Below are 26,942 nucleotides of genomic sequence, written 5' to 3' on the forward strand. Positions count from 1 at the left end.
AGCCTTTGTGCCTTGCCTTTCTCCATTTCTGCTTCCATCAACGCTTGAATTTGAGGTGGAATAGACCCAGAGTCAAAAATAGTTTTCAGAATGAACTCTACCTCAGCTTTACCTTGCTGGAACCCCGGCTTCTGTTTCTTGATGTTCCACCTCGTTTCCTTTTCGTTGCTTTGGCTTCCATACCCTGTTGTGTTATACATCAGGGAAACAAGTGGTTTCTTTGCCTTCGATTTTACCTGTTCAGTATGCTTGGTGTTTTTCACACCTGCTGCTTTTGCATTTGCTTTATGTTTTATGATTTTAGGATATTTAGGATTGTAAGCATAAGCAGAATTCTGGATGGTTCCTGAGATACAGGGTTCTTGCTGTCTCGTTTGTAGAAACTCAAATGGCTGGGTATTTTGTGGAGGTGTTCCAAACAAAACCTGTTCTTCATACTCTTCTTCCTCTGTAACTGCTTTGTTCAGGGCATTTCTCTTTTCAGAAGATTCTTCATAGTTACCCCAGGTACTAGGTGACTGCTCCATTTTTATGTGTGGTGGAATAGACATAGAAGCATCTGTAGATTTTAGGTCTGCATTTAACACAGTTTTCTCTCTCTCTATGCCCACCTCCTGTTCCTGTTGCTGTTCCTTATTAATGCTTAAAGCAGCATGACCTGCAGCATTAACTGATTGTAAAATCACTTGGCTTTCAACTGGCAACTCCATGTGTGTTGGTTGTACAGGACTAAACCTTGATACTCTATCTCTGTTTTGAATCTGCTTTGCCTTTTAATGTCAGAGGTATCCAATGTGAAGTAAATGGCATTTGTAAATATAACAGCCACATTTTTACCTTGCCAAATCTCTTTCATTTTGGTTTTTAAATTGGTTCTAAGTTTTGTCCTCTGCTTTGTGGCAAACTGCCTATTGACTTTAAGCATCTGTGAAATGAGTGGCTTCTTTTTCTTCAGAGCTAAACATATGGGATTCAGTATGACTTTCTCTTGTACTGTGTTTATCTGGCTTTCAGAGTCAGATAAAACAGGCGTGAATAAATCTAAAGGCCCCAAGACAGTTGTGGCTAAGTTTTCCTCCGACTCTGCCTTTTTCTCTGTAATAAGACCACCCAGATTTTTGTGACATGTTCTGTTATTACACAGAGTATCCCTCGCTGCTGTATCGAATGAGAGTTGAGCAATCACTAACTTGGGCATTGGAATCTTAGCTCCCTCAGTGGTGAGGAGTAATGTCTCTCTCACACTTTCATTCCATTGCCTCTCTCTTATCTTGTACTTAACTTTGTGGGGTTTTTTTCTATGGATTCCTGTAAGACAACTTGTGCTATTAAGCACCTGTAAAATTGATGGTTTCTCTGCCTCCAGAATTACCTGCTTGGGACTCATTGTATTTTTCTTGTCTGCAACCTCTAATGTGTAACTCTGGCTTTGGGGTTCAGATGAATCAAGGCTGGAGAAATCTAAAGGCTTTAAGACAGTTCTTACTAAGTCACTTTGATTCCATGTCTTTTCCTTAGAAATAGGACGATCCCATTTCCTCCTCAGATTTCCATCCCAGAGACCATCACATTGTATGGAACCAGTCTCTGATTTTCTAGCTTTTGGAAATGGGGTCTTTAGACCTACCATATATTGTATTCTCTCTTGAGTATGAAGACTTTTCTTCAATGTTTGTACTCGAATAAAATTCATCACATTTCTAGAAACATGCTCTAAAATAGTTTCTCTAATGTGTTCTTCTTGCCTCATATTTTGCATGGCGCAAGACAAATTCCAAGTCCTTCTGCCTTCTGAACTATTCAGTTTAGATTTTGGTTTGCAAGGGCCAAGATTTTTCATATGATGGGAACTGAAATGGAAGTGTTGACTATAGTGCAGAACTGATTCTGCTAACAGTTCTGGGATATTTTCCTCTTCCTTTTTATGTGGCACATTCATTTTACCTGTGTTGCTGGATCTGCTTTGTGTATCAGTCAAACTGGCCTCCCATGCTTCCCCATCACTTGGTGATTTCTCTAGCTCTGGATAGGTATGGTTGTGTACTTTCACTCTTGGCCGATCCATCCCTGTTTTTGGTGTGCTGTCAATTTCAATTTCTATTTTGTTATCAGTTGAAACAGGTGTGGGAGATAAAACCACATCACCTATGCTTCTATTTGGTTGCATGTCCTTTATCATAGACTTTAAATGGCCTTCCTGTTCCTTTCTACAGTACAGATGACCATCCTCAGTGATATTAAGACCCTGTGAAAAAAGAGGCTTCTTTGCCTTCATTGTTATACATTTGGGACCCATAAGATCTTTCCTTCCTGGAAATTTTAATGCCTTTTTCTGCCTTTTAGAGTCAGGTAAAACAGACATCATGGATGTTGTTAGTAAATCTCTTGGCAACTCTTTATGTTTCTTGGCAATACGACCACCCACTTTCCTTCTAGAGCTTTCATTATATGGATCTCCAAGCACTGAGATCCCTGACTTGGGAGGTGGGATATTTTGATCAACTGTGTATTTTGTTATTTTTTGAGTTTTTATGTCTTCCTCTTCTTCTTCAAGTTGTAGGGAAGCTGCACTGGGAACATCCAGCTTCTTTGTGGGGCTCTGATCAGATGTAGTCCTATACACTCCCTCATCAATTAAAAGACCATCAAACATTGCTTTCCCTCTTTTTAGACATGAACTCTTTTCACTTATTCTATGCAGTATGTCTGTTTGTGGTAGGATATTCTTTTTCAGCTCTTCAGTTTGAAATGGAATTATCAGAGGAGAACAAATAGACTCCAACATATTTTCCGAAACTAGTGCTTGTTGCCATGCTTCTTGCTCTGTAATAAGCATATTTTGATCTTTTCTACTTCCGGTCCTATTCAGGAATTGTAGACCTGCTTTGAATAAAACTTCCTTGCCCTTTTTTTCTTTTTCATTTTGCCATCTTGATTCTGATGTGCTGCTTGAGGTGCTCCATTTATTAGAGGTATATTTACACACTCTTTTCCCTTCCTCTTGTTTTAACTGTGTAATATTGACTTTTTTTCTTAATGGGCCTTTCTTTGCTTTCAGTTTTTTGTGTGTTTTGATGGCAGGTGAAACAGGTGTAGGTGAAAAAAAGGTATTCATAAATATATTTGACATACTTTGAGATATTTCTTTGGCCATGTCATCCAAGGTGTAGACCTGTTCCTTTCCATGGCTGGGGGCACCAAACCTAGTGATATTAGTTGTCTTTAAAATCGATGCCATCTGGGCTTTCCCAGTTCTAGACTTAGGGATTAGTGCTGCATTTCTCAACCCTTTAATTTTAGGTGACGCTGGCATGTAGATACCAAGAGACTGCAGGGTTCTCACTCGTAAATCCTTTGGTAACCCTATTTTTTCCTCTGGAATAGAACTAGCAAGTTCCTTTATAGGGCCTCTTTCAGATAGGATATCAGTGGGTGCTTTAACAATTAAAGATTCACTAAGTGATTTCCCTGTCATTGGAAATAAAATCTTTGGACTCTGTGTTTTTGTTCTTTTTGGTAGCTTCTCAAATGGAAGTGAATTCAAAATAGAGCAAGAATGCAATATACTTTGTGTGAAAAGTGTGTGTTGCTGCAGCTCCTGAGCTATGGTAAGTGATTCTGGGATTTTTTCCCTTGCTGAATACTTACATTTTAGATCTGATTTCACAAAGCGAGGTTCCTTCATGTTAGGAGCATGGAAAGTGAGGTGTTGGGAATTCCATGGCGCTGCTTCTCCACCGAGGTCTTTGACTTCCTTCCTGACGTTTGAGGCCCTGCCCTTCTCGCCCCTGGAATAGGGACATGAGGCTCTTTCTCCATCTGGCCACTGCCCTTGGTGTTGCAGCTCATGACTGAACCTCATCTTCCACGGCATGTCCATCTCTACTTTGCTTCTGTTATGCACTTTCATGTCCAGTGAAACCGCCATGGGAGAGGAAAAGGCATTCAGGATGACACCTGCCACAGACTGACCTTGTTTCCTCATGGTTTTGTAGTTGCATTCAAATTGCCTACCATGGCTTGGTGCACCACGTTTTGTGATGCTAAATGTCTTTGAAATCGGTATCTTCTTTGCCTTCAAAGTTACACATTTGGGACTCATTTTATTTCTCTTGTCTGTAAGTTTTGAGTTGTTTCTCTTTCTTTTCGACACAGGTAAAGCAAGTGTGGATAAATCCAAAACCTGCGGAATTGCTGCTGGCAATTCTTGGGCTACTCCTTCCTTTCTCTCTGCAGTAAGATCTTCCAGTACCCCAGAGTATTTTATCTGAATTAAACGGTCAACAATCTGTGATTTCAGGGTTTTTGGATGTAGGACTTTTAGATAACCATTCCCAGGGATATTAAATATCTGTGAAATTGGTGCCTTCCTTGTCTTCATAATAACACATTTGGGACTCATTTTACTTTTTAAGGCTCTACATGTAAGCGTCTTTCTCTGCCTCTTAGATTCAAATAGATCAGGTGTGAAGGCATCCAAAGACCCCAGAACAGTTGCTTGTACATCTTCTTTGAACTCTGCCTTTTCCTCTTTACCATGAGCGTACAGGTCCCCCGTACATCTCCCATTACTTGGGACATCACATTTCATTGTGTCAATTAAAACTTGATCAATTAGTGATTCCTTTGACTTCAGAAAGGGAAGGGTTGAACTTGCTGACCACACTGTGCCATTTAGTGTCTGCTGGCTTCTCTTTGGCTCCTCTGCCTGGGTTGGATCTGGAAGCTGTGTTTGTCGTGGGACGTCTTGTTCTGTAACAAACAGAATTTTCCCACGTCCTTTGTTTCCCCATTTGTGAAGGTCAAGCTCCTTCCTCTGGCCTGAACAGAAGATGAAATGTTGGCTGTGCTGTGGAATTATCTTTAACACCTCCTGTTCACCTTCTTCTTCCTCTTCATCTTGAAGATTGGTTTCTTTGGTGTCACCTGGAGTAATATTACCTTCATGTGGTGATATTTCTCGCTTTACTTGTTTAGAACTGAGTCTTTTTTCTCCTAACATGTATTTTTCCCTTTCTCTCTTGCTATACTTATTAACGGCAGGTATAATAGATGTGAGGGAGTACCTGTCATCTGCCTTTTTTTCACCTTGATCCGCCTCTTTCATTTTGGTTGTTAAGTTATATCCCAATTCTTTTCTATGATTTGGGCTAGCACCAACCTTGATATTGAGCAAGTTTGAAATTGATGGTTTCTTTGCTTTTAAAATTCCACATTTGGGCTTCATTAAGTTTTTCATGTCTGAATATTGTTTGAAGTTTCTCTTGCTTTTGGATATAGATGAAGAAGCCAGGCAGAAATCTAAAGTCACTGTCTCTTTCTTTTCAGTACCATCAGCTTGTTCCTTTTGATGGTTTGCATCAGATGGAACACCACATTCTCTTGAAGAAAATATTTGTTCATCAATCTTTGCTTCTCCTGACATTGGAGGTGAAAACCTAGCATAGCTCTCTAGCTTTCTAAATTGAAACTGATCCAATGTAGGGCATGAAGCAGAGCTTAAAATAATCTGTGCAAAATGTGTTCGTGGTTGTACCTGAATATTTATACTTCCTTGTTGTTTCAGTTCCTCATCTGATTTGACAAGGTCATGATCCTTTGTCTGATGTATATTGAATATGAGGCCTTGGCTAGTCCCTGGAGCTGGTAAATCTTGTTCCCCTGCCTTCTCCTCCCCATCTTTCACACTGTTAGATAAGCTACTCATATTGGTAGAATCTGGGCAACATATTTTTCTTCCATTTGGCGATTTCCCTTGCACTAGCTGCACATGACTAAGTCTTGTTACCGTTTGCATATCCGTCCCCACATTTAATCCAATACTCATTTTGATGTTGGGCAAAGTAGGCACCTTGAAGTGAATGATATCCAAAAATGCATCTGCTATGTTTTTATTTTGCTGTGGATTCTTCATCTTTGTTTTTAAATTGCATTGCAGTGCCTTCCTCTGCCTGCCATTAAGCATATGCAAAATTGATGGCTTTTGTTCTCTCATAGTTCTGTACCTACGACTCACTGTTTTTTGCTTCCTTGCTAATTTTAATATGTCTTTCTTCCCTTTAGATTTAGAAACAAAGGGGTCAACAGAATCAGAAAACTGTGGGAAGGTCACTTGCAAATTTTCTGGTAACTCTGAATTTTTCCCCACAAAATAAGAATCTAGTTCCCTTTTAAGGTTTCCACCAGATGGTAGGCCACACTCTGTTGTAGTGTTCAAAAGTTTATCAAGTGATGAGTTCCCTGCCTCGGGAGCTGGAATCTCCAGACCCGTAGGGGCTGTTATGTCATCTTCTGGTTTGTTGATCTTCTGGAGTTCCTTAGCTTCTCGAGGACCCATCTGGAGGCCAGTCTGCAAAACAGTTTGTGTAAAGCATGTTTGGTGCTGTATATCTTGTTCCTGTGTTAAACGGTCCAGTGCTGGGTCTGGTTTGGCAAGGTGGGTCTCTTTCCCTTGATACCCATTGATCCAGAGGTACTGGGTATGCTGCGGAGCAGTTACTAGCAACATTGTTTGCTCCTCTTCCTGTCCATCTTGTGCTTTTTCTTCTCTGTCATAGAATGCACTACTCTTATCAAAGAAATCAACATACTGTGGTCTCCCCTCACCTGCTAGTCCCTGGAGCTTTACCTGAGCATGGCAGAAGCTGTTTGTCTCTCCTTGTAACCTGCTGTACACAGGAGAGTAAAGGGTGTTTAGAAATTCATAAACCAGCCCATTAGCTTGGTTGATCTTTTCAAACTTGGCCTTAAAGTAAGATTCCAGTTTCTTTCTATGACCTGTGGTATTACATATTTGTGAAATTGATGGCTTCAATGCTTTCATGTGTACAGACTTGGACTTCACTCTACTTTCTAGGTGTGAGAATCTTACTCTATTTTTCTTCACTTTAGAATGAGATAAAACAGGCATGTGGCAATTAAAAGTCTCTGGGAAAATTGCTGGTAAATCTTTGGGTAACTCTGCCTTTGTTTCTGCAAAAGAATAAACCATTTCCCTTGTATCACTTCCATAATCTGGAACATCACTTTCTCTGGTTGTTAAAGGGTCTCCAATCAGTGATTTTTCTGATGCTGGAGGAGGCATCTCAGAATCTGCAGTGCATCTTAAATCTGTTTGTGTGGTCAGGCTTTTCTTCATATTCTCAGCATGAAATGCATCTGTTATGGCCGAGTAAACAGACTCCATCATGATTTCTGCAAATGTGATTGGTTGTTGCATTTCTTTCTTTGTTTTAAGCTCTTTCTCTGGATATGCATCCAATCTGAGGTTCCAGCGATCTTCAAGGACTGCTTGGGGTGAAGCTTCTTTGTCCCCACTCACTTCATCTTGCAATTTAGCTGCTTCTGGTGTCTCTCCAGAGTCACTTCCTTTAGTAATGGTATCTGAACACTTTTCTTCTCTTTCAACTTCTGATGTCTCTTGTTTTAGCTTGGTATGACTGTGATTCTCTGCATTTAATCTGCTGTGTGTTCTAATATGAGGCAAAATAGACACGTGAGGGTCAATAACATTCAGACGCATATCTGCCACAGTTTTATCTTGCAGTATTTGTTTAATCATGATTTTGAAATCACCTCTCAATCTTCTTCTACGATGTATTGGTGGTGTCTTTACTTTCATAATTACACGGTTGAGACAGAGTACATTTTTGGTTTCTGGTAATTTTTTTTTGATTCTCTGCCTTTTCACACTTGATAAAGGAAGCATACGCCTATGGAATGACCCCAGGGCAACTTCAGGTAAAACTCTTTTTAAGTCTTCCTTTTCTTCTGCAATTTGATCATCCAGGGGCTTTCCGGGGCTTCCACACAATGCAACACCATGTTCTGTTGTTTCAGTTAAAACTGGCAAGCTCTCTGACACTGTAAGAGGATGCACTGGATCTGCAGTTTCCCTGCCTGTAGGTCTGTCTGTGCTTTGCTTCACCTTCTCAACTTGAAATGGATCCATTGTGGGGCACGGACCAGTCCCCACAATCGTTTCTGTAGAAAGAGTGTGTGGTTGTACCTCTAGCTCTTCATTTTGAGTTGTTCTACTTTCTGAACAGCTCTGTCCAATTTCAAATTTGCCGTACTTGGGCTTCTGCTTTAGTTGTAGACTGAACCTGAAAGCTGGTGTTAGCTGTGGATCTGCTTCTTGTAGAACCTGTTGTTCTTCCTCTCTGTCATGTTCCTGTGGTTTTTTAAATATACATCTCTTCTCAATGTATTCTGCACTCCATGTTTTCTTGTCATCTGGTAATTCGTCTTGCTTTACTGCTGAGTGACTAAGCCCTATTCTTGATGTATCTGTCTTGGTTTTTAATCCACTCTGCATTTCCATATGAGGTGGTTCAGAAAGGGCAGTGTGAGTGGCATCCTGAAATGCATCAGATATTCTTTCATCTTGCCTATTTTTTATGCTGCTTCTAGTGTTGCATTCAAGTTCCTCACTTTCACTTAGGTCACCATCTTCTGTAACATTAACTATTAATGGTTTCTCTTCCTTCTCAATTACACCTTCTGGACTCTCTTGAATTTCTACACCTGCTGATTGTTCACTGCTTTTATGCTTTTTAGTTCCTAGTGTAAAGACCAAGTTGACATCTGAAGACTCCAGAACAATTTCAAGAAAATCTTCTTTTTCGTGGGTATTTCCCTCTGGAAAGCACCTTTGCATTTCTGACGTACTAGTTGGTAACTTCTCTCCACTTGTAAGTAGAAGACGTGAATTCTCTGTACTTTTGAGGTCCTCCCATGTTTTCTTTCTTCTATCTGACTCCATTTTGGGAGAGGAATCAAATTTCTGCAAAGGTGCTGATATAGCTTCTTCTAAAGTTGTCACATGCTTTGCAATATGCAGGTCAGATGTTTTTTCAGTATTTGGGGCACAAAACTCTGCAATATCCATTTCCTTTGCTTGTAAAATTGGGTCTTTAAGAGTCTCTTTATTCTTCCAGTTTGTTTCTATTAATGAGGAACAAGGTGCTTTTTGTTTATAAGTATTGACCATGAAAGACTCTTCTAGCTGAGGTGGAATTTTTGGTGAAATGTTTTTTAGTTCTTTATTGTTTCTGCCATGATGCTTTTCATTTTTCGTACTCCCTGAGGTTCCTCTTTTCTCAACAGGCCCTGCATAGTTGACTTTCTCTGCATACAGTGATCTATTTTGCTTCAGCAGAAAATGTCTACATCTTGTTAAACCTGGCATAAATGTCACTAGTCTTTTCCTGGAATACTTCCTAATATAAGGAGGAACAAGCTTGAAAGCATAAATAAGACACAACGCTATACGTGATATACCTTTTCTTTGATGTAACTCTTTCTTCTTAGTTTTAAACCTGTGTCTTAACTTGCTACATTCTGAAGTGTGACATACTGTGATTTGAAATACCCGTGAAGTTGGTGTTTTCTTTGACTTTTGAGGTAGAACTTTGAGACTAAATTTACTTTTACTGTGTAATGTTTTTCTTCTGTTTTTCTGCCTGGTCATGGTAGGTGAAAGAGGCACTGAGCCATATGCAGGATACTGGTTTAATTTTGAGATAGCAATTTGTTTCTGGCCCTTTGTCTTTACACTCTTTAGTTGTGGCATCACTTTAGCAACTGAATTAGGGCTTAGAGTTAAAACTAGATGTCTGGCATTATTAAAAATATTATTTTGCCCTGGGATTGAATATTGAATCTTGTTTGAATCTTCAAACCAAACAGAATATTGGGCCTCTTCTGAGTGTTTTGTATCACACTCTAGGTCCTTGATTGAATCTTGAGTCTCAACAGAATGTGGGACTTGGACCAAATATTGGCTCCTGTCCCTATCTTGGGTCTGGAAGGAGTCTTGTGTGCTGCTGGAAAGTGGTTTCCTCATCAAATCTTGAGGCAGAGCAACGTATCTGGCCTTGATATCAGGCTGTCTATTGATTGATTCCTGGTTGTTAACAACTTTTTGGGCTTGACTAGTAAATTGGGCTTCAGAAAAATCTTGATTCGGAAGAGCACTTTGTCCCAATAAAGAATCTTGTGCTTTGGCAGAAATGTCCATTCTAACAGAATGTTGATTCTGAATCAAGGGCTCTTGAGACCTTGAGTACAGATAGGTAGTTTTACTCTCTAAAATAGCTTTGGATTTTAAAGGAATTTTATTTCTCACATTTTCTTCCAGAAGTCTGACTTGGTCTCTAGAAAGAAATAAATGGGCAGGAGGGAATGGTGCCACATCTAGATCTTCACTTTCTATAATGATTCTAGAAATTCTTGAAAAGTTAAAGTCAGAAGAAAACATCAAATTTTTATTTTCGTTGGCTTTCATTATGGAAAATAATTTCTTAGATGAAAACTGTATTGTTTCACATTCGTTTTCAGGACACCCTCTGCACCTTGGAAAAATTTCCTGTGCTTTTGAATGAAACAGTGACAAAGACGAGCTAGTACCATCTGAAGATGGCTCCTGACTTTCACTAAAGTGACTTAGGCGATATTTACTTTCACTGGTACTTGCCCGTGTTGGTTCATCTGGCAGTGAAACTCTGTCTCCAAAGTTACCTTCATTTCCTTCAGATGTAAGTGATGTAATTGTTCCTTCTGAAAAGTCATCAACTCTGAATATGAGAAAAACAGTGTGTAAATCAATTGTCACTGAGGACCTATTTCCTACAGGAACTCTCTTCTAGATTTAAGGAAACCCAATAGAGTATATAAAAACATAGCTCAATATAGAGATAAATTGGAAAGTCATTGTCCACATTACAAAATAACTCATTACCTAGTGTCATTCATTTAATAAATCAATCCACTGACAAAGTGAAGTAAATTATTTTCATATCTAGGAGAATGAGGGATTTTTCCTCAAAAACCTGTCCAAAAGTCTACTTTGACTGTCTATTTTGACAGTCAAAGTTGCAGGTTAAGATTATATCCTTTTAAAAGGAATATCAGTTTCTTTCTGTTCTCTGTATGAAAGTTTTGTCAAGAGTAAAAATATCCTTATGGAACTTTACAGAAGAATGTCCAATACCATAAACTATAGCTTTCTATAAATAAGTCCAGATTATTTTAACAGCTGTTTGTTTTTGATCAAGAGAAAAGCCTAGGTGGAGATCACCTTCCTCCCCACAGATACACCAGAAATACAGCTACATGTGGAACAACTCCTACAGAACACCTACTGAACGCTGGCAGAAGACCTCAGACCTCCCAAAAGGCAAGAAACTCCCCATGTACCTGGGTAGGGCAAAGCGGAGAGATTCCCGCACAGAGGAGCGGTGCCAACTGGCACTCACCAGCCCGAGAGGCTTGTCTGCTCGCCCACGGGTGCGGGCGGCGCTGGGAGCTGAGGCTCGGGCTTCAGTCGGAGCGCAGGGAGAGGACTGGGGCTGGCGGCGTGAACACAGCCTGAAGGGGCTAATGCACCACAGCTAGCCGGGAGGGTGCTCGGGAAAAAGTCTGGACCTGCCGAAGAGGCAAGAGACTTTTTCTTCCCTCTTTGGTTCCCGGTGCGTGAGGAGAGGGGATTAAGAGCGCTGCTTAAAGGAGCTCCACAGACGGGTGCGAGCTATGGCTGAAAGCGCGGACCCAAGAGACGGGCGTGGGACGCTGGGGCTGCTGCCGCCGCCACGAGGCCTGTGTGAGAGCGCAGGTCACTGTCCACGCCCCTCTTCCGGGGAGCCTGTGCAGCCCGTCACTGCCGGGGTCCCGGGATCCAGGGACAGCTTCCCTGGGAGAACGCACAATGCGCCTCGGGCTGGTGCAACGTCACGCTGGCCTCCGCCGCTGCAGGCTTGCCCCGCACTCCGTGCCCCTCCCTCCCCCCCGGCCTGAGCGAGCCAGAGTCCCCGAAGTGGCTGCTCCTTTAACCCTGTCCTGTCTGAGCGAAGAACAGACGCCCTCCGGCGACCTACACGGAGAGGCGGGGCCAAATCCAAAGCTGAGCCCCGGGAGCTGTGAGAACAAAGAAGAGAAAGGGAAATCTCTCCCAGCAGCCTCAGAAGCAGCGGATTAAAGCTCCACAATCAACTTGATGTACCCTGCATCTGTGGAATACATGAATAGACAACGAATCATCCCAAATTGAGGAGCCAGGAGTCAGTGCTGTGCCTCTGAGGTGGGAGAGCCAACTTCAGGACACTGGTCCACAAGAGACCTCCCAGCTCCACATAATATCAAACGGCGAAAATCTTCCAGAGATCTCCATCTCAATACCAGCACCCAGCTTTACTCAACGACCAGCAAGCTACAGTGCTGGACACCATATGCCAAACAATGAGCAAGACAGGAACACAACGCCACCCATTAGCAGAGAGGCTGCCTAAAATCATAAAAAGTCCACAGACACCCCAAAACACACCACCAGACGTGGACCTGTCCACCAGAAAGACAAGATCCAGCCTCATCCACCAGAACACAGGCACTAGTCCCCTCCACCAGGAAGCCTACACAACCCACTGAACCAACCTTAGCCACTGGGGACAGACACCAAAAACAACGGGAACTACGAACCTGCAGCTTGCAAAAAGGAGACCCCAAACACAGTAACATAAGCAAAATGAGAAGACAGAAAAACACACAGCAGGAGAAGGAGCAAGATAAAAACCCACCAGACCTAACAAATGAAGAGGAAATAGGCAGTCTACCTGAAAAAGAATTCAGAACAATAATAGTAAAGATGATCCAAAATCTTGGAAATAGAATAGACAAAATGCAAGAAACAGTTAACAAGGACCTAGAAGAACTAAAGATGAATCAAGCAACGATTAAAAACATGATAAATGAAATGAAAAATACTCTAGATGGGATCAATAGCAGAATAACTGAGGCAGAAGAACGGATAAGTGATGTGGAAGATAAAATACTGGAAATAACTACTGCAGAGCAGAAGAAAGAAAAAAAAATGAAAAGAACAGAGGACAGTCTCAGAGACCTCTGGGACAACATTAAATGCACCAACATTTGAATTATAGGGGTTCCAGAAGAAGAAGAGAAAAACAAAGGGACTGAGAAAATATTTGAAGAGATTATAGTTGAGAACTTCCCTAATATCGGAAAGAAAATAGTCAGTCAAGTCCAGGAGGCACAGAGAGTCCCATACAGGATAAATCCAAGGAGAAGTATGCCAAGACACATATTAATCAAACTGTCAAAAATTAAATACAAAGAAAACATATTAAAAGCAGCAAGGGAAAAACAACAAATAACACACAAGGGAATCCTCATAAGGTTAACAGCTGATCTTTCAGCAGAAACTCTGCAAGCCAGAAGGGACTGGCAGCACATATTTAAAGTGATGAAGGAGAAAAACCTGCAACCAAGATTACTCTACCCAGCAAGGATCTCATTCAGATTTGATGGAGAAATTAAAACCTTTACAGACAAGCAAAAGCTGAGAGTTCAGCACCACCAAACCAGCTTTACAACAAATGCTAAAGGAACTTCTCTAGGCAAGAAACACAACAGAAGGAAAAGACCTACAATAACGAACCCAAAACAATTAAGGAAATGGGAATAGGAACATACATATCGATAATTACCTTAAATGTAAATGGACTGAATGCTCCCACCAAAAGACACAGATTGGCTGAATGGATACAAAAACAAGACCCATATATATGCTGTCTACAAGAGACCCACTTCAGACGTAGAGACACATACAGACTGAAAGTAAGGGGATTTAAAAGATATTCCATTCAAACGGAAACCAAAAGAAAGCTGGAGTAGCAATTCTCATATCAGACAAAATAGACTTTAAAATAAAGACTACTAGAAGAGACAAAGAAGGACACTACATAATGATCAAGGGATCGATCCAAGAAGAAGATATAACAATTGTAAATATTTATGCACCCAACATAGGAGCACCTCAATACATAAGGCAAATACTAACAGCCATAAAAGGGGAAATCGACAGTAACACATTCATAGTAGGGGACTTCAACACCCCATTTTCACCAATGGACAGATCATCCAAAATGAAAATAAATAAGGAAACACAAGCTTTAAATGATACATTAAACAAGATGGACTTAATTGATATTTATAGGACATTCCATCCAAAAACAACAGAATACACATTTTTCTCAAGTGCTCATGGAACATTCTCCAGGATAGATCATATCTTGGGTCACAAATCAAGCCTTGGTAAATTTAAGAAAATTGAAATTGTATCAAGTATCTTTTCCGACCACAATGCTATGAGACTAGATATCAATTACAGGAAAAGATCTGTAAAAAATACAAACACATGGAGGCTAAACAATACACTACTTAATAACGAAGTGATCACTGAAGAAATCAAAGAGGAAATAAAAAAATACCTAGAAACAAATGACAATGGAGACACGACGATCCAAAACCTATGGGATGCAGCAAAAGCAGTTCTAAGAGGGAAGTTTATAGCAATACAATCCCACCTTAAGAAGCAGGAAACATCTCAAATAAACAACCTAACCTTGAACCTGAAGCAATTAGAGAAACAACAAAAACACCCCAAAGTTAGCAGAAGGAAAGAAATCATAAAAATCAGATCAGAAATAAATGAAAAAGAAATGAAGGAAACGATAGCAAAGATCAATAAAACTAAAAGCTGGTTCTTTGAGAAGATAAAGAAAATTGATAAATCATTAGCCAGACTCATCACGAAAAAAAGGGAGAAGACTCAAATCAACAGAATTAGAAATAAAAAAGGAGAAGTTAACAACTGACACTGCAGAAATACAAAAGATCATGAGAGATTACTACAAGCAACTCTATGCCAATAAAATGGACAACCTGGAAGAAATGGACAAATTCTTAGAAATGCACAACCTGCCAAGACTGAATCAGGAATAAATAGAAAATATGAACAGACCAATCACAAGCACTGAAATTGAAACTGTGATAAAAAATCTTCCAACAAACAAAAGCCCAGGACCAGATGGCTTCACAGGCGAATTCTATCAAACATTTAGAGAAGAGCTAACACCTATCCTTCTCAAACTCTTCCAAAATACAGCAGAGGGAGGAACACTCCCAAACTCATTCTATGAGGCCACCATCACCTTGATACCAAAACCAGGAAAGGATGTCACAAAGAAAGAAAACTACAGGCCAATATCACTGATGAACATAGATTCAAAAATCCTCAACAAAATACTAGCAAACAGAATCCAACAGCACATTAAAAGGATCATACACCATGATCAAGTGGGGTTTATCCCAGGAATGCAAGGATTCTTCAATATATGCAAATCTATCAACGTGATACACCATATTAACAAATTGAAGGAGAAAAACCATATGATCATCTCAATAGATGCAGAGAAAGCTTTCGACAAAATTCAACACCCATTTATGATAAAAATCCTGCAGAAAGTAGGCATAGAGGGAACGCACCTCAACATAATAAAGGCCATATATGACAAACCCACAGCCAGCATCGTCCTCAATGGTGAAAAACTGAAACCATTTCCACTAAGATCAGGAACAAGACAAGGTTGCCCATTCTCACCACTCTTATTCAACATAGCTTTGGAAGTTTTAGCCACAGCAATCAGAGAAGAAAAGGAAATAAAAGGAATCCAAATCGGAAAAGAAGAAGTAAAGCTGTCACTGTTTGCAGATGACATGATACTATACATAGAGAATCCTAAAGATGCTACCAGAAAACTACTAGAGCTAATCAATGAATTTGGTAAAGTAGCAGGATACAAAATTAATGCACAGAAATCTCTGGCATTCCTATATACTAATGATGAAAAATCTGAAAGTGAAATCAAGAAAACACTCCCATTTACCATTGCAACAAAAAGAATAAAATATCTAGGAATAAACCTACCTAAGGAGACAAAAGACCTGTATGCAGAAAATTATAAGACACTGATGAAAGAAATTAAAGATGATACAAATAGATGGAGAGATATATCATGCTCCTGGATTGGAAGAATCAATATTGTGAAAATGACTCTACTACCCAAAGCAATCTACAGATTCAATGCAATCCCCATCAAACTACCACTGGCATTTTTCACAGAACTAGAACAAAAAATTTCACAATTTGTTTGGAAAAACAAAAGACCCCGAATAGCCAAAGCAATCTTGAGAACGAAAAACGGAGCTGGAGGAATCAGGCTCCCTGACTTCAGACTATACTACAAAGCTACAGTAATCAAGACAGTATGGTACTGGCACAAAAACAGAAAGATAGATCAATAGAACAGGATAGAAAGCCCAGAGATAAACCCACGCACATATGGTCAACTTATCTTTGATAAAGGAGGCAGGAATGTACAGTGGAGAAAGGACAGCCTCTTCAATAAGTGGTGCTGGGAAAACTGGACAGGGACATGTAAAAGTATGAGATTACATCATTCCCTGACACCATACACAAAAATAAGCTCAAAATGGATTAAAGACCTAAATGTAAGGCCAGAAACTATCAAACTCTTAGAGGAAAACATAGGCAGAACACTCTATGACATAAATCACAGCAAGACCCTTTTGGACCCACCTCCTAGAGAAATGGAAATAAAAACAAAGATAAACAAATGGGACCTAATGAAACTTCAAAGCTTTTGCACAGCAAAGGAAACCATAAACAAGACCAAAAGACAACCCTCAGAGTGGGAGAAAATATTTGCAAATGAAGCAACTGACAAAGGATTAATCTCCAAAATTTATAAGCAGCTCATGCAGCTCAATAGCAAAAAAACAAACAACCCAATCCAAAAATGGGCAGAAGACTTAAATAGGCATTTCTCCAAAGAAGATATACAGACTGCCAACAAACACATGAAAGAATGCTCAACATCATTAATCATTAGAGAAATGCAAATCAAAACTACAATGAGGGCTTCCCTGGTGGCGCAGTAGTTGAGAGTCCGCCTGCCGATGCAGGGGACACGGGTTCGTGCCCCGGTCTGGGAAGATCCCACATGCCGCGGAGCGGCTGGGCCCGTGAGACATGGCCGCTGAGCCTGAGCGTCCGGAGCTTGTGCTCTGCAACGGGAGAGGCCACAACAGTGAGAGGCCCACGTACGGCAAAGAAAAAAAAAAAAACTACAATGAGATATCATCTCACACCAGTCAGAATGGCCATCATCAAGGAACCTAGAAACAATAAATGCTGGAGAGGGTGTGGAGAAAAGGGAACACTCTTGCACTGCTGGTGGGAATGTGAAGTGGTACAGCCACTATGGAGAACAGTATGGAGGTTCCTTAAAAAACTAAAAATAGAACTACCATATGACCCAGCAATCCCACTACTAGGCATATACCCTGAGAAAACCATAATTCAAAAAGAGACATGTACCAAAATGTTCACTGCAGCTCTATTTACAATAGCCCGGAGATGGAAACAACCTAAGTGTCCATCATCGGATGAATGGATAAAGAAGATGTGGCACATATATACAATGGAATATTACTCAGCCATAAAAAGAAACGAAACTGAGCTATTTGTAATGAGGTGGATAGACCTAGAGTCTGTCACACAGAGTGAAGTAAGTCAGAAAGAGAAAGACAAATACCGTATGCTAACACATATATATGGAATTTAAGAAAAAAAAATGTCATGAAGAACCTAGGGGTAAAACAGGAATAAAGACACAGACCTACTTGAGAATGGAGTTGAGGATATGGGGAGGGGGAAGGGTAAGCTGTGACAAAGCGAAAGAGAGGCATGGACATATATATACTAACAAACGTAAGGTAGATAGCTAGTGGGAAGCAGCTGCATAGCATAGGGAGATCAGCTCAGTGCTTTGTGACCGCCTGGAGGGGTGGGATAGGGAGGGTGGGAGGGAGACGCAAGAGGGAGGGGATATGAGAACAGATGTATATGTATGACTGATTCACTTTGTTATAAAGCAGAAACTAATAAAAAAAAAAGAAAATGAATACACAGTGACATATAATTATACACTGAAATAAATTTGTTTATAAAAAAATAAAATAAAAATGGAGCTGGAGGAATCAGGCTCCCTGACTTCAGACTATACTACAAAGCTACAGTAATCAAGCAGTATGGTACTGGCACAAAAACAGAAAGATAGATCAATAGAACAGGATAGAAAGCCCAGAGATAAACCCACGCACATATGGTCACCTTATCTTTGATAAAGGAGGCAGGAATGTACAGTGGAGAAAGGACAGTCTCTTCAATACGTGGTGCTGGGAAAACTGGACAGGGACATGTAAAAGTATGAGATTAGATCACTCCCTAACACCATACACAAAAATAAGTTCAAAATGGATTAAAGACCTAAATGTAAGGCCAGACACTATCATACTCTTAGAGGAAAACATAGGCAGAACACTCTATGACATAAATCACAGCAAGATCCTTTTTGACCCACCTCCTAGAGAAATGGAAATAAAGACAAAAATAAACACATGGGACTTAATGAAACTTCAAAGCTTTTGCACAGCAAAGGAAACCATAAACAAGACCAAAAGACAACCCTTAGAATGGGAGAAATTATTTGCAAATGAAGAAACTGACAAAGGATTAATCTCCAAAATTTAAAAGCAGCTCATGCAGCTCAATAACAAAAAAACAAACAACCCAATCCAAAAATGGGCAGAAGCCCTAAATAGACATTTCTCCACAGAAGATATACAGACTGCCAACAAACACATGAAAGAATGCTCAAAATCTTTAATCATTAGAGAAATGCAAATCAAAACTACAATGAGATATCATCTCACACCAGTCAGAATGGCCATCATCAAGGAATCTAGAAACAATAAATGCTGGAGAGGGTGTGGAGAAAAGGGAACACTCTTGCACTGCTGGTGGGAATGTGAAGTGGTACAGCCACTATGGAGAACAGTATGGAGGTTCCTTAAAAAACTAAAAATAGAACTACCATATGACCTAGCAATCCCACTACTGGGCATATACCCTGAGAAAACCATAATTCAAAAAGAGTCATGTACCAAAATGTTCATAGCAGCCCTATTTACAATAGCCCGGAGATGGAAACAACCTAAGTGTCCATCATCGGATGAATGGATAAAGAAGATGTGGCACATATATACAATGGAATATTACTCAGCCATAAAAAGAAACAAAATTGAGCTATTTGTAATGAGGTGGATGGACCTAGAGTCTGTCATACAGAGTGAAGTAAGTCAGAAAGAGAAAGACAAATACCGTATGCTAACACATATATATGGAATTTAAGAAAAAAAATGTCATGAAGAACCTAGGGGTAAAACAGGAATAAAGACACAGACCTACTTGAGAATGGAGTTGAGGATATGGGGAGGGGGAAGGGTAAGCTGTGACAAAGCGAAAGAGAGGCATGGACATATATACACTACCAAACGTAGGGTAGATAGCTAGTGGGAAGCAGCCGCATAGCACAGGGAGATCAGCTCGGTGCTTTGTGACCGCCTGGAGGGGTGGGATAGGGAAGGTGGGAGGGAGACGCAAGAGGGAGGGGATATGGGAACATATGTATATGTATAACTGATTCATTTTGTTATAAAGCAGAAACTAATACACCATTGTTAAGCAATTATACTCCAATAAAGATGTAAAAAAAAAAAAAAGAGAAAAGCCTACATTTTAGGGTAGTGCTTTTCAACATACTTTTGGGTTGAAATAATGATCATGGATGTGGACTCTCCAATATCCTTTGTACCTCAAATGATTAGGCTTGGTCTAACAATGCTCAGACCAGCAGCATCAGGGTCACTTGGGAAATGATCAGAAATGCAAAATCTCAGGCCCCGCCCTAGACCTACTGAATCAGGCACCTGGGGATGGGGCCCAGAAATCTGAGTTTTAACAGGCTCTCCAGGTGATTCTGATGCCCCTTAAGTTTTGTTTAATGGTAAGGCAGCCTAAAGTCATCAAGTGAAACTCATATAAGCTAAGTCAGAAATTCTGGTAGCTGTTTGTTCAGGGAACATAGATTATCTTGTACTTTACTGGAAGAATGACCCTACTTTTAAATAATGCTTCATCATAAACAATGAAGATAATATATGAAATCATCAAAATATACCCCATCACAAAAATCATTTTTTCTAAATGCTTTTTTATACAGGAAAATCTCATTGATTTGGATTCTGCTAATTAGAATTTGGAGTAGTTTAGGCTAAACTACTGATTGCCTTTTTTCATAGAGAACACAAAATTATTAGGTGAATATTTAAAATAAAATACTTTTTCAACTTCTCTCAACTGTTAAGAGAATTTATTAACATCTAATATACAGGCTGTATACATATCTTTCTTACCAACTGTGATGGTTAATTTTGTGTGTCAACTTGACTGGGCTGAGGGATGTCCAGAAAGCCAGTAAAGCACTCTTTCTGAGTGTCTGTGAGGATGTTTCCAGAGGAGATAAGCATTTGAATCAGTAGACTGAGTAAAGAAGATATGCCCTCACCAGCTGAGTGGGCATCATCCAATCCATTAAGGGCCTGAACAGAACAAAAAGACGGAGGAAGAGCAAACTCTCCCTCTCTCTTCTTGAGACGGGACATCCATCTTCTCCTGCCCTCAGACATCAGAGCCCCTGGTTCTTGGGCCTTTGGACTCTGAGACTTACACCAGTGCTGCACACCCCCTCCCCACAGGGCTTCTGCCTTGGACTGAATTATATCACTTGCTTTCTTGGTTCTACAGCTTTCAGAGGGCACGTCATGGGACTTCTCAGCCTCCATAACCATGTGACCCAATTCCTATAAATCTCCTTTTATATTTATCTATCTATCTATCTATTAATATATCTTCCATTGGTTCTATTTCTCTGGAGAACCCTGACTAATACACCTACCCATTATCTTTAGTATCGTGTCACCTTTGGTAACACCGTTTTTCCTTACTACTAGAGCAAAATTGGGAGTTGCAGTAATGATCATGGATGTGGACTCTTCAACATTCATTCTACCCCAAATGATTAGGCTAAATCTAACATGGTAATTAGATTAGGAATGGGCATGAACTAATCCCAGCATAAGACAAAGATTTTTAACTGGGAAAAGTTGCCTTGCTCCCAGGAAAGACAGAGAAAAAGATGGCCTCTTACTTCCTCTGGACATTGCTGGTCTGATTTTGAAACTCTTGTGGCCATCTTTCTGTTCACCTTAAGGTAAAACCAACATGAGGAAAGGCAGAGGGAGAGTTACAGGACCTTAATGAAGTTGTTGAGCCACTGTATCAACCAATTTTGAAGCAAATACTACCTCAGGATTTCCTATTATATGATTATTATAAATTCTCTTCTTGGTATGTCAGTTTGAATCATGGTTTTCTGTTACTTGAGAATTAAAATAGTCTAACTGATACAGGCAGGATGCATAAGCATTCTAGGGAATCCAGGTGACTCTAACAAGTTATAGCAGTGTCCAGACATAATTAGGATAAAATTTCCTCAGGACAGGAGTATTATTCACTTAGGAAAGTGAACAGTGAAAATATGAGACATATACAGAGTTAGTTTTTTGCACATTTCAGGGAAAATATAGAAAAAAGCTGAAATGTAAGACCAATATTTCAACAATTTAATATTATGATTTTAAACATAATAAAACAATGCTAGATGTATGTTGAACCAACCTTGCATTCTTGAGGATAATCCCACTTGGTCAGAGTATATAATCCTTTTAATATGCTGCTGAACTTGGTTTGCTAGTATTTTGTTGAGGGTTCTACATCTATATTCATAAGGGATATTGGTCTGATACCTAACTTGTATACCTTATATAACTATTTGTCTTTCCTGCTCTGGAGAGCTTCCAGACCACATATTCTCCTGGGTATCTTTCTAACTCATTGGTAGCTCTTTGTCAGTCTTCTTTGCTGGTTCCTCCTCTTCTTCCTGCCCTCTTTGAAGCTCCCCAGGGCTCAGCCCCTGCTCCTCTTATCCCCTTACAGTCCCTTTGTAATCTCACCCTCTCTGTGGCTTTTAATACTGCCTATGTGCCAAGAACCCCCAAACTCACTGTCTCTACCAGACATCTCTCCAAGACTACTTACTATCTCTATTGGATGCCCAATCAATCTAAGACTCAACAGTTGCAAAACAAAATTCCTCATCTCCCCATCAAAACCTGCTCCACCCACAGCTTTCATCATCTCAGTTGATGACAACTGCACCTTTCCTACTTGCTCAGGTAAAAATCTTGGAGTCATCTTAGCCTCCTTTCTCTCAGATCCACACATCCCATTGATTCTACTTTTCGAAGTATATCCTAACCACTTCTTACCACCTCCACTGCTACCACCGTGGTTTAAGTTACCTTTATCTCTCACTTGAATTACTTGCAAAAGCCTGCTGTCTGCCTAGACCCTTGACCCAGTATAGTCTACTCTCAACACTGCAGGCAGAATAATCCTTTAAAAATATAAGACAGAACACATCATTCTCCCGCATAAAACTCTACAATGATCCCCTGTTGTCACTCAGAGTAAAAGCCACTGTCTTTAAGATGGCCTGCAGGGTCCAACCATGATCTGGTCACCTATTCTCTAACCTCTCTAATACTCTTCTACCATTTCTGTTTGGTTAACTCCCCATCGCTTCAAGGCTTTAGTCAAATCCCACCACATATATTGCACCTACCTCTCTTCTCCTACTTCTGGCACACTGATTCCTCTTACCCTACACTATCTTTTGTTTTACCATATCACATATAATTATCACCACCTCCCATATAATTTATTTATCATGTTGTCATTTACTATCAGACTCCCCTCTGTCTAAAACATAAGGTGGGAAGCAATGTCTGTTTTTTTCACCGCTGTATCTCAAGGGCCTGCAGCACATTGTAGGCCCTCAGTAATATTTGCTGAGTGGCCATTTTCACCTCTAGCTTTCTGATGGCTAACGCTTGTCCACAGCAAGCTGATCCAGATATACAACCCAACCCGTTCTTCAGGTTCAATGAAGGGGGAAAAATACACATACACAAACCACCCATACATGTGGCTAACTTTAACGAAAAGCTAGAGGCAGATATAGAAGGGAGTTAACTACAGCAATACAAACAACTCCCACTTAACCATTAGGCATGTCTGTCTATTTTTAAAATGTCCTTTGGCCTCTCCCCACCAGGGAATCTCAACCGGCCTTTTTAAAAAGAACTCCCCATATTTCTAGGAAAAGACTGACAGCTCTATAGCCATGGCAACAAGTAAGTACTAGAAGTGGTTGTAAATCAATTAAATCAATCAATGGCGTAGAGTCATAGCATAATCCTAGAGTCATAGTAACAAACACCAAATCTGCTTTTAAACAATTTTGTCTATCAATGGTAACTCGCTTCAGGAAATACACTTCTGAAGCCAACCAGTGACAGCTTTAATCTTTGAAACTCAGGCAATTGATGGCAGACTTTCCCAGGAACACACGTATAAGGCTGAGGTCAACCCTGAAACAAACCATTTCCCAAAACTCAATGGATATAAGATCAGCAGTTTGCACTGCTCACTGAGACTCTGCCTGGCCAGCACGGCTCTCCCTGACTCCAGGTACTGAGTGGTGGGCTCATCCTCTGACATCCTTGGTGCCATTCAGTCCTGAGCCTCACATGCTTCCCCCGCTCCTCCCCGCTCTCTGCCCACCCCTCCCCTTTCTCTTCTCTCTCATCTCATAAGCAAGACGAAACCCACTCAGTCTCTGATGCAGTGCAACTTTAACCATTTTTATGCTTGAGTTTCTACCAATATTTAAGCCCTCTTATCTCAAAATAATTTAAGATGCTCTCCCAAATATAATTCTACCCCAAAAAGGAATTCTGGTGCCACAGTAAAATATTTTTGCTTTGTTACACATATCATTTTAACGAATCTTCAAGACAGTCCTAAGAGGTAATTCTTCTAACTGCTATTTTGAAAGTAAGGAAAAGGAGTGAGTTTAAGTCATTTGCCCAAGGCCATGCCATCATTTAGAGGCAGAACTATGACATACACCTAGACCTTTTTAATTTAAAATGTGTTTTTTCACTACAATGTACTGCCACCATGGAAGCCATATCTCTTTCCTAACCCTTTTCCCTCAACACCATCCCCCCCAATCTCTTCTTCTCAATTACTTTTCCCTAAAGCCTACTAAAATTATTTAATTGCGACTAAGCAGGAATGGAATAATGGCACAGAGGGATGGGGAAACTCTCAGATTATCTTGATCCTGGTGCTAAAAATCCTTTTCTCCCCACTTCCTCTTGTGGCTTCCTCTCTTGCCTGTCAATCCTCTAGTTACATGAGAATCTTCAATCACAGTGCACACCTAAGCCTTGTACACCTCAAACACCAACTCCTGGTCTGTCCAGTTGACTTCTGGATGATCGTTTATGGTGGATGCACTTCTGAGGTGTCCTGCTTTGCTCTGGCATTCCTGTTCCCAACCAACCCTTACTGGGATTCCACCTCCCCGTACTTCCAGATACTGTTACTGCTTCTCAGGATACCCACTTTATAACTAGAGTTGCTAGTACTCAGTATAAAAATAGAGCAACCAGGTTAAATGAAGAAAGCCCCTTTACAACTGACAACTGAAAGAAATTAATTTTCAGATGCATACTCCACACAGCTAGCTACTAGTGATCTAGCTGAAACACAAAACTGTGTCACTCCTACGCTTAACTCACTTTCAGTGGCTACTCACTATCAGAATAAACTCCAAGCTTCTTAACAGGGTATAGAAAGTCCCCTGTGATCTGACTCCTGCATATTTTTTCACCTTCATCTCCCACTACTCCCTGACTCGTCCTTAGCATTCTAGCAACTCTGAAATCATCATAATTTATTGCACATACCCTGTTCCTTATTTCCTTGCCTCTGCTCATGGCTTATAATTGCCTTTCTTATCCTCCTAACCCACTGTCTTTTTCTGACTAATTTTCACTTATCCTTTAAAATTCAGCTCCAGTATAACCTTCTTCATGAAGCCAGCCCAACACCCCTATGTTGGCTTAGGTACCTCCTAGATGTTCTCATAGTACTCCTATCACTGTGCTACCGTAGTGCAAGCAGTCATCTCTATATCTATGTCTCCTCCACAAGAATATAAGCTTCCGGAGAAGAGATACCATCTTATTAATTGTATCCCAGTATAAAACCCAATGTCCATTGTATAGGGATATCTAATGATTGCTGAACAGACTTCGATGAAAACAATTAAGATATTGATAGCAACAAGAGTAGTGATGTCTGTATTTAATCTCTAGCACTCAGGCATCCTTAGGATGCTGATGATATAAACTCATTTCATGTCACTCTTGCAGCACTTAGCTCAGGATCTGCTCGGTTCACAGGAGGTGCTAAATGAATATTTTTCAACTGAATTTTCAGAACTGGTGATTATTACTTCTTCATGTGTATTGGAGAGAGAGGATGGGGTAGGGAAGCAAGCCACTTAACCTCTCTAAGCTTTATTTTCCTCATTTGTAAAAACAGTAATGAGACTACCTACCTACAAGGATAATTTCAACAATACATAAAAAGCCATTTGACACAGCTTGGAACAGAGCAACCATTTAAAAAATCAGAGTTCAACTGAATTATGATGTTGAACAGCTGTCATCCTCTATACAAATGGGAAAACCCTTTTCTGTAATTCAGATGTAATTTTGAGTAGAACAAAACCAACCTGTTTCATCTAATTTCAAAATACATCACTTACCTTTCTTCTGAAGATGAATGAATTGACCAGTTACCTAGAGATAAATGGGAATAAAAAATGTCAGAGCACCAAAAGGAGAAGCTCAGGCTGAACAAGTTTTATATTAAAATATTAAATTGTAGGATACTTACCAAATTTCATGATTTTAAGGCAACTGTCTTCTTTCTGTTTCAAGGGAGACAATAAAATATTAGAGTAATCCAAATGAACTTCCACAATTTTATAAGTTATTCTTATGTGTTACTTTGAAAAATCGGGGAAAAGGAAATCAAGCATTTGTTCTTACCTTGTGGGCATCTGTATTATCCTTTTCTGAAGGAAGTGCAGGCTTCTTCTGAAAGGCTGTACAAATCTTTATGAGTATGATCTCAAAGATAATTCCCAGAAAAATTATAAATAAGATTGCCATCCAGTTATTTTGAGAAATCCAGGACTCTAGAAGGTCCCATGTCAAAAATGCATTATTTTCCATTTTTTAAGAAATAAAATTACTTTGACATTTTTATGTTATATGTGAAATAGACTGATGTCTTCATTCCAAAGTCCTCGATTCTGGATGCCCCCAAACACAGAAAGGTGGTAGGCCCATCTCATAACCACGTGCAATGCTCTGCCAGAAAAAAAATGTCCAGTGGTGCCCAGTGCCTTGTCAAGTGCAGCAGTGATTGCTCTGGGTCTAAGAAAAGTGAGGTACATGTCATAATGGGTATTTAACTGAGCTCACATCAACTTGATTTTTTAGCAAAACAGAACACCTCATTTTATATTTCTTTTTGTTAGAGGGGTCTCTCAGCCGTGTTCCTCTTCGACAATCTACTGTGATGCTGAAAACCCAAGTTAGAATTTGGTAGATTTTGGAATGGTCTCCTGGTGAATTTCCTCTTCACCCTGTTTCTGTTGATTCCAAGGAGCAGCTACTTGTGATGCTTGCTGATGTCAGAATTAGGGTGGGGCAGAACCAGATCTAAGCACTGCTCGCCTTCCCTCAAAGTCTAGAGAGTAGTTTAGTCACAAGTATACAAAATGTCTGGACTATTAATGAAAATATTAATACTACCTTGGATTTAGAGCACTTTCCCTTTGAAGACGTAATGAATTAATTCTTCCTCTGTTTTCACTTATTCAAGGTCGGTTGAGGAAAGAAGTATAATTCTTTACACCAGAGTTAACTGTTCAGGCCTCTTCTGTCACATAACTTCAACTGAGTGCAAGAAAGATTTATTGAGCTCTTACTTCCCTTGAGAATTAAAAATAATGAGATCAATGACGCATCCTAGGAGTTTACACTCTCCCAGTCTACTGGACCATAGCCGACAGGTATTTATGATCTTAATTTAGTTATCTGTGATCATGGGG

At 40.0% G+C, this 26,942-nt stretch overlaps 1 protein-coding gene across 1 annotated transcript in view; it reads right to left on the reverse strand.

Moving 5' to 3' along the window:
• The window catches only part of CCDC168 (coiled-coil domain containing 168), a gene marked incomplete at its 5' end in the record, with an annotated part of 38,437 nt that extends 12,379 nt beyond the window's left edge, over positions 1–26,058 (reverse strand). Inside the window, 6 exon segments of the mRNA XM_082602142.1 lie at positions 102–754; positions 757–2,502; positions 3,649–10,577; positions 25,587–25,620; positions 25,718–25,751; positions 25,873–26,058. Coding sequence (XP_082458268.1) covers positions 102–754; positions 757–2,502; positions 3,649–10,577; positions 25,587–25,620; positions 25,718–25,751; positions 25,873–26,058 — 9,582 coding nt within the window.
• Between the last annotated feature and the right edge of the window lie 884 nt (positions 26,059–26,942).

This window comes from Mesoplodon mirus (assembly GCF_964341445.2).
Source record: "Mesoplodon mirus genome assembly, chromosome: 17".
Taxonomy (NCBI): domain Eukaryota; kingdom Metazoa; phylum Chordata; class Mammalia; order Artiodactyla; family Ziphiidae; genus Mesoplodon; species Mesoplodon mirus.